This window comes from Dipodomys ordii, unplaced genomic scaffold, assembly GCF_000151885.1.
Source record: "Dipodomys ordii isolate 6190 unplaced genomic scaffold, Dord_2.0 Scaffold24, whole genome shotgun sequence".
In the NCBI taxonomy this organism is placed as follows: domain Eukaryota; kingdom Metazoa; phylum Chordata; class Mammalia; order Rodentia; family Heteromyidae; genus Dipodomys; species Dipodomys ordii.
Window position 1 is genome coordinate 298,422 of NW_012267240.1, and position 8,092 is coordinate 306,513.

Sequence of the window (8,092 nt, forward strand, 5' to 3'; positions counted from 1 at the left end):
AGAAAACCGGAAGTGGCGCTGTAGCTCAAGTGGTAGAGCGCTTGCCTTGAGCTGAAGAGCTCAGGGACAGCGCCTAGGCCCAGAGTTCAATCCCCATGACCGACAAAAAAAAAAAAAAGAACAATTGGACTGAACAATTACAGAACTGATAAACTGAGTGTATTCATATAAGGAAATGCAATTCTGCACTGAAGACAAACTATTACCACATGTAACGACATGGCGTCTTCCTTATGTCCTATGAGGTTGTTACATGAATGTAATTTTTGGAAAAGCAAACATCTACACTTAAAATGAAAAATCAGTTAACATGACCCAGCTACTCTACAGGGGGAGGTTGGAGGACTGGAGTCTAAGGCCAGCCCAGGCAAAACCACTAAGTTATCCACAGATGCCGATTCAGAAAGCCCTAGAGAAAATAACCCTGATCTCCTAACTGCAGGACTGTACTCATGAATGCAGGTCAACTAGTCAGGGAGGCAGTTGACTCTCTAGACATCTTGAGGACAACTCGAGTTGTGCTGACCATATCCAAGATTTCCTATCTGCTCCCTGCTGACAGGGTGCAGCCCTGAGGATCGTCTGGTTAGAAGGATATCACTCAGTATTTGACCAACAGAGCAGAATTTGACAGATCAGCTGGACAGTGGACCAAGGGCCACACAACACAGTTCACATAATTTGTATGCAGTGTGAGAGCCATCTTCGCACTGTGCAACACCTTTGTAGCACTTATGACGCAGACTTATGCATAGATGTTATAGTCTACTCTCTGCTTTCATCTTGTAGAAAGATCCTGCCAAGCACAGTAGTTCACATCTGTACTAGGTACTCAGAAGAGGAGGATCAAGATTTGAAGCCAGGAGGGGCAGTAAGACAAATCTAAAGAGACTGTTATCATCAATTAATAGAAGTGTGGCCCAAGTTGTAGAGCACCAGCCTTAAGGAAACAAAGCTAAGCAAAAACACAAGGCCTCAAGTTCATGCCCAAGGACCAGCATCAAAAGAAAAAGGGGGGAAGGAGGGGCGGAGGAAGAAGAGATGGAGAGGGAGGAACAGGAGGAGAGAGGGAGGTCATAGGTAGGTAGAGTTCCCCAAAAGACAAGTGTTAAAGTTTGCTTAGAATAGATTTTGGGGGGGCAGTTTTAGGGCTTGAACTCTGGGCCTATGGCCTGTCTTGAGCTTCATTTGCTGGAGGCTAGTGTTCTGCCACTTAAGCCACAGGGCCACTTTGGGCTTCTCTGAGTTATGCAACTAGAGATGAGTCTTACAGATGTTCCTGCCCAGGCTGGCTTCCAACTGTGATCCTCAGAGCTCAGGAGTAGCTAGGATTACAGGCCTGAGCCACTGGTGCCTAGCTCTAGAATAGAATTTTAAGCTGAGCGCCAGTGGCTCACTTATAAGTCTAAGATCAAATAATTACCACTTAAAGACAGCTGAAGCAGGAAAGCTAGTAAGACTCTTATCTTCAATTGACCACTAGAAACCTGAAAGTGGAGCTGTGACTCAAGTAGTAGAGCACTAGCCTGAGCAAAATGGCTTAGAGACTAAACTCAGGCCTGAGTTAAATCCGCAGGACCAGCACCAAAAATAAATAAATACATAAATAAAATTAAGGTTGACAAGATAAAATAGAAACACTAAGTACTTACGTAACATATAATTAAAACCATAGAAATGATGCCATTATTCTAAAACTATTGCATACAGGAAGTATAAGACGATTGTCAATTTCCTTATAATCTGTGAACATAAAACACATATACACACACGAATACCTTAACTCACCTGCCACAGGTGGAACAACACCAGAAAAACGCACAGTTGCTCGTTCTCCATTGACTTCAACTCTTCGGCCAATGACACCTGACACCAAAGTGTCACTCATTATAAGACAGCCAGATCCAAAATATGAAATCTAAGGGTGGGAAAACCACACTGATGAGAATTTAGATTTGAAAATATCTGTTTTATTTATTTCAGGCAAGATCTTTCATGACTATTTTGTACAAGTTAGTCTTGAAGTTGGGCTTAATGATCCTTTGTTCTTAGCCTGTGTAGTAGCTGGGACCATAGGTGGGTACCACCACACTCAAAAGACTGGTTTTTTTTAACCTTCAGATAGCATTCTCCAGGTCAGTGATTCTGACCAATTTACTCTTTACGTTTCGATGAAGAACCCAGTAATCTTATGTCACATATTTTTATTTTCATTTTACCTTCCTAGCTACACACTGATATTTACGTATTTACTAAATGTTGTTTAACTTTCACTAGTTCACACTGGTTTATTCCATCATTTACTGAAAGGGGAACAGAAGGGAGGACTAGAGTATGGAGAAAAAGGTAAAAAGTCAGGCAAATGGAACACTTTCCTCTGCTCAGACACAGAAAACAACACAGGTAACACATAACAATTCAAGTAGTAAACACACAGAAAATCAGAACCCTAAAAATAAAGAGGTCTTAAAAGGTACCTGAGGGGGGCTGGGAAGGTAGCTCAGTGGTAGAGTGCTTGTCCTGGCATAATGAGGCCCTGGGTTCGATTCCTCAACACCACATAAACAGAAAAAGTTGGAAGTGGTGCTGTGGCTCAAGTGGTAGAGCACTAGCTTTGAGTGACCGTGCTCAGGCCCAGAGTTCAGGCTCCACAACAGACCATAAAAACAAAAAACAAAACAAAAGGTACCTGAGGGACAACCAGTTTCCCAATCCCAATGCTCACTCTCCTGAGTGGTCTTTACTTTCTTTACTAAGTAAACTCTTGAGGGGGGGAAAAAAAACAAAAAGCACCAAACCAAACCCCCAACACCGAAAAGGTACTTGTAGGCTTTGGCACTGGTGGCTCATGTCTATCCTGATGGCTTCTGGGAGGCTAAGAAAGTCTATGAGACTTGTGGGGCCTGAACTCTGGGCCTGGGCGATGTCCCTCAGCTCTTCAGCTCAAGGCTAGCACTCTACCACTTGAGCCACAGCGCCACTTCCGGCTTTTTTTTTTTTTTGCTTAAGTGGTGCTGAGGAATCAAACCCAGGGCCTCATGCATGCAAGGCAAGCGCTCTACCACTGAGCCACCTTCCCAGCCCAAGTCTATGAGACTCTTACCTCCAATTAACTACCAAAAAGCTAAAAAGTAGAGCTGTAGCTCAAGTAATAGAACACCAGCCTTGAGTGAAAAGAGTGGAGGGCCAGTGTCTCAGCTGCTGAGAGAAAATTATCTTCTGTACAAGAAAGGCAACTAGACCCCTCCAGCTTTACAGGAAAGCAGAAAACTGAGCAATGCATGACACAAGGCAAACAAGTGTGCTTCTTCAGCAAGCAAATCTAACAGAAAAACAAAGAGGGAGGAAGCTGAGCATGATGGTATACATATGTTAACACCAGCTCCCAGGGACATCGAGTAGGGTAATCAGTGGCTGAGACCAGAAGTTAGCAAAACTCCTAGTAATTCAGGAGATTGACATCTAAGGACCATAGTTCAAAGCCAGCCTGGGACAGGAAAGTCCATGAAGATCTTATCTCCAATTACAACAACAACAACAAACAAAAAAAGTGGGAAATGGAGCTGTGGCTTAAGTGGTAGAGCACTATGCTAGCCTTAAGCAGAAAAGTTTGGGGACAGTGCTTAGGCCCAGAGTTCAAGCCCCACAACTGACCAAAAAAAAAAAACAAAACAAATACATTAAAAATTAAGAGTAATTTCAACCAATTGTATAAATGTTTGTGTTGAAGGGTTCAAGTTTTGAGGCAGTGACCACTTGTTGCTTGTTTCTGTCTAGCAGAGCAACACATGGTGGTAATCCAAACACCTGGTTGATTGTGTGCCTTTATAACCCTGCAAATCCTTAGCTCAGGGCCCTCCTCCTGGGCTCCGCTGTGTCGGAGTGTAGGACTGAGCCCCGAGCTGCAGCCCGTTTAAATAAAACAGCTGTAGAGTCTGACTCTCGGTGGTCTTCTTGGTGGGGGTCCTGCGACCTTGGCATAACAGTGTGTGTGTTCACCAGTACTGGGGTTTGAACACATCCTAGAGTTCTTGGCTCATGTTTTCCCATTTAAGGCTAGCATACTACCACTTGAGCTCTATCTCTGTCTCCATCTTTTGGTGGTTAATTGGTGATGAGTCTCACAGATTTTGCTGACTAGACCCTGAGTTCAAGCCCAAAGACAGGCAAAAAAAAAAAAAAAAAAGCATGAAAATAAAAAATTCAACATTGGCTAGTTGGTGATATTAAAGAATTTTTACAATTAAAAATAATTTTAGCTGAATTATGATACTATGGTAATGATTTAGTTCTTTTCTGAGAAAGTGGCTGTGTATCCCAAACTGACTGTGAAATTTTTTTTTTTTGGTCGGTCGTGGGGCTTGAACTCTGGGCTTGGGCGCTGTCCTTGCGCTCTTTAGCTCAAGGCAAGTGCTCTACCGCTTGAGCCATAGTGCCACTTCCGGTTTTTCTAGTGGCTTTTTCTAGTGGAGATAAGAGTCTCACGGACTTTCCTGCCCGGGATGGCTTTGAACCATGATCCTTAGATCTCAGCCTCCTGAGTAGCTAGGATTACAGGCGTGAGGCACCAGCGCCCGGCTTTGACTGTGAAATCTTGATTCTTTCCCTAGCTTCCTGAGTGCAGACATGGGTCACAATGCTCAGCTTGATTAAAATAATATATAGTAGCTGGCCATGAGCGATGCGCAAAGACAAAAGGAATCTGAAATAGAAGAGGAGATCTCAAGGTCTCGGAGAAAATACTGTAATTCCCAACTCATATTAACTTCAACCCTATGGACTGGATGTAGATAGAATTTTTTATTTTTATTTTTTTGGTCAGTCGTGGAGCTTGAACTCTGGGCTTGGGCGCTGTCCCTGTGCTCTTCATCTCAAGGCCAGCGCTCTACCGCTTGAGCCACAACACCACTTCTGGTTTTCTAGTGGCTTACTGGAGTTAAGTTTCCTGGACTTTCCTGCCCGGGCTGGCTTTGAACTTCGATCCTCAGATCTCAGCCTCCTGAGTAGCTAGGATTACAGGTGTGAGCCACCGGCGCCCAGCTTGTAGACAGAATTCTTACAGTCGATCTTAGTAAGTACTCAAACCCCAAAGGCTAACACTGTCATTCTCACTACAAAGACAACTTGCTTCCAGTCTATTTTCAGTGTTTTTGTAACAGGCCCGTGAATTAACTAAAAGCTTAGAGAAAAGCCTGGCATCCCTGCCTTGAGATGAAAAGCACAGGGATAGTGCCCAAGCCCAGAGTTCAAGCCCCATGACTGACAAAAAAAAAAAAGTAAATAATGAAGGTCAATTGTGGTGGTCAAAAAAAGTAAATAATGAAGGTCAATTGTGAAGACTTCCAGCTTCTTGGGAGGTATAAATCGGAGAAGTGAAGTTCAGGTTTGCATTGGGGAAAAAGTGTAAGACCTGAAAGCAAAAAAAAAAAATGACTGAAAGCCAGGTGCTGGTAGCTCACACATGTAAGCCTAGCTCCTTAGGAAGACAAGATCTGAGGATCATGGTTTGAAGTCAGCCCAGACTTGTGAGACATCATGAGACTTGTCAAAAATTAACCAGCAAAAATAAGGAAGTGGGACTGTGGCTCAAGAGGTAGTGTTATATGGGGATTCAATTGTGAGATAGAGAAGCCACATTTTGGGAGGTAAGCAGAAGTCCCTGTAGCTCAAGTGGTAGAGTGCTAGCTTTGAGCAGAGAGGCTTGGGGACAGCGCCCAGGCCCTGAGTTCAAGCCTCACAACCAACAAAAAAAGAACAAAGCAGAGACAGTGTCCAGGACCTGAGCGCAAGTCCCAGGACTGGCACAAAGAAAAAACAAATAGGCTAGGAATGTGACTTAGTGGTATAGTGCTTGCCTAGCATGCATGAAGCCCTGGGTTCAATTCCTTAGTACCACATAAATAGAAAAAGCCTGAAGTGGCGGTGTGGCTCGAGTGATGAGCAAAAAAAGGTCAGAGACAGTGCCCAGGCCCTGAGTTCAAGCCCCAGAACAAAAAAAAAGAAAGAAAGAAAAAAAGGAAGACTAAGGTGTGTAACTGAAGTGGTAGAGCACAAGGTCCTGAGTTCAATCCCTAAGCCATCATAAACAAACAAAACATATGGAGCATATTTGAAGTGTATTTGTGACTTTTCTGAACAGCTGCCACCAAACTTTCCAAAACCACTGTTCCACAATCCATCTAAAGTATTCCCAGTGAATGTTAAACTGTCACATTTTGGTTTTCTGGTTGTCCATATTTACTTTTGGAAAAACTGTCATTGCACATTTAACCTACTACAGGTATTTCTAATTATCCTTCCTACTTATATTCCCAGCAAATGCATATACTTCTTTTATAAACTTTGAAGTGCTAAACTAATTTTTTACACACTCCCCCTAAATACCTTATTAAAAGGTAAACTGACTTAAACCAAATGGGGAAAACCTCACCAAAATATAGTAACTATTACTAGTTTTACTAGTCAATGTTCATATATTACAAAAATATGTGAACTCTGACATGATACAGGATGTTCGCTTACAGACATCAATTTAAGAGTAAATAATCTAACTCTGCAGGGTAAAAATTCTGATTTAGCCGGGCGCTGGTGGCTCACGCCTGTAATCCTAGCTACTCAGGAAGCTGAGATCTGAGGATTGAGGTTCAAAGCCAGCCTGGGCAGGAAAAGTCCATAAGACTCTTATCTCCAATAAACTACCAGAAAACTGAAAGTGTCACTGTAGCTAAGTGGTAGAGTGCTAGCCTTGAGCTGAAGAGCTGAGGGACAGCGCTCAGGCCCAGAGTTCAAGGCCCACAACTGACACAAAAAATAAATAAATTTCTGATCGAGAGTCAAAGTATGTGTGTCTATATTAGAGCTTGACTGAACTCAGCCTCTCTTACTATTTTCAGGACCGGGCACTGCTACTTGAGCTATGCTGCCAGTGTTAGCGTAATGCCCACCTTTGGTCCTCAGGGCCACCTGAGCTCCTCCCATCTCTGGAGTTCCTGCCCTGCAGCTGGCCACTCCCTCTCTCTACCCAGACCCACCTGGGCACCCACCTACCTCACTTCCTGCCCCAGACCCTCCTGCTACCTGCATAGAGACAGGTGCCAAATGGGAAATATGGCCCCTCTAATAAACTTTGTCATAATCTTTCTCCTGTGTCTGCCTGCCTCCGGTGGTCCCCTGGGATGGACGTGAAGAATCCTTTGAGCCAGTTCAGGCATTTTGCTAACTGGAAGTAAAAGTCTCTCAAACTTTTCTGCCTGGACTGGCTTTGAACCATGATTCTCAGATCTCAGCTTTGTGAGTAGCTAGGGTTTCAGACGTTAGCTACCAGTGCCCTAAAGATTTAACTTTTATCCAGTGAAATTGAAATATGGATATAGTGGGCCTAAGTAGTACCATTTGGTCCTCACGCTCCTGGCATCTTCACAGATGATGAGGGCTTTACACCCGGTTCCCCAAACCCTAGAGGTGAAAAAGGCCATTCTCTACATTGCAGATCCATTAAAGTTTTGCCCCAGATAACCCTTGACTGGCCCTGCAGGTGCTCTGGTTTGCTTTGCTCAAGTATAACACTTTATTAGGTTTCGCTCTCCACTCCAATCATGTGATTTTTGCCTTATTTGCTTTCGGGGCTGCAGGTTCTCTGGGACTCGAGTCCGCTAGCAGACAGCTGATTCCGCCTCTCAAAATGTGGCTTCCATCTGGCTGAGTGAATTCCCCGACTTAACAAAGTAGCGCCTGGAGGTTTTTCTGAAGAGCATTGTTTGTTAAGGGCCCCTTGACACTGCTAGGCAGATGGACCGAAAGGGGAGCAGCAGCATCGCCGTCATGTGGCAGTGACCCAGCACCGGCGAAGGAGGCGCGAGGGGCCCTGCCCGGCGTCTGAGGATGAAGGACTGCCTCGGGTGTACCGGCAGATTACAGCGAGGAGGCTGAGGGGACGGCGCCGTGGGTTTCCGGCGGAGCAAAGGCCCTCGGTCCGACAACGCGAGCATCGCGGCGGCCCGACGGCGCAGTCGAGCCCCGGAGTCACCGGGGCCGCCGCCTACGGAGGGGCCCGGCGGGTTGATGGCGTCTGGGTTTGCCTGTGAGAGACGCC

At 44.8% G+C, this 8,092-nt stretch overlaps 1 protein-coding gene across 3 annotated transcripts in view; it reads right to left on the minus strand.

Moving 5' to 3' along the window:
• Tbce (tubulin folding cofactor E) overlaps positions 1-8,092 on the minus strand; it is a 28,155-nt gene that overhangs the window by 19,829 nt on the left and 234 nt on the right. For 2 of the 3 annotated variants that reach the window (XM_013014658.1, XM_013014657.1), the window contains exon 2: positions 1,789-1,918. In XM_013014658.1, the coding sequence (XP_012870112.1) occupies positions 1,789-1,888 (100 nt within the window). In that variant the 5' untranslated portion in view covers positions 1,889-1,918. Of the gene's footprint in view, positions 1-1,788; positions 1,919-8,092 lie in introns of those variants that run through there. The other variant, XM_013014659.1, reaches the window with a different exon arrangement.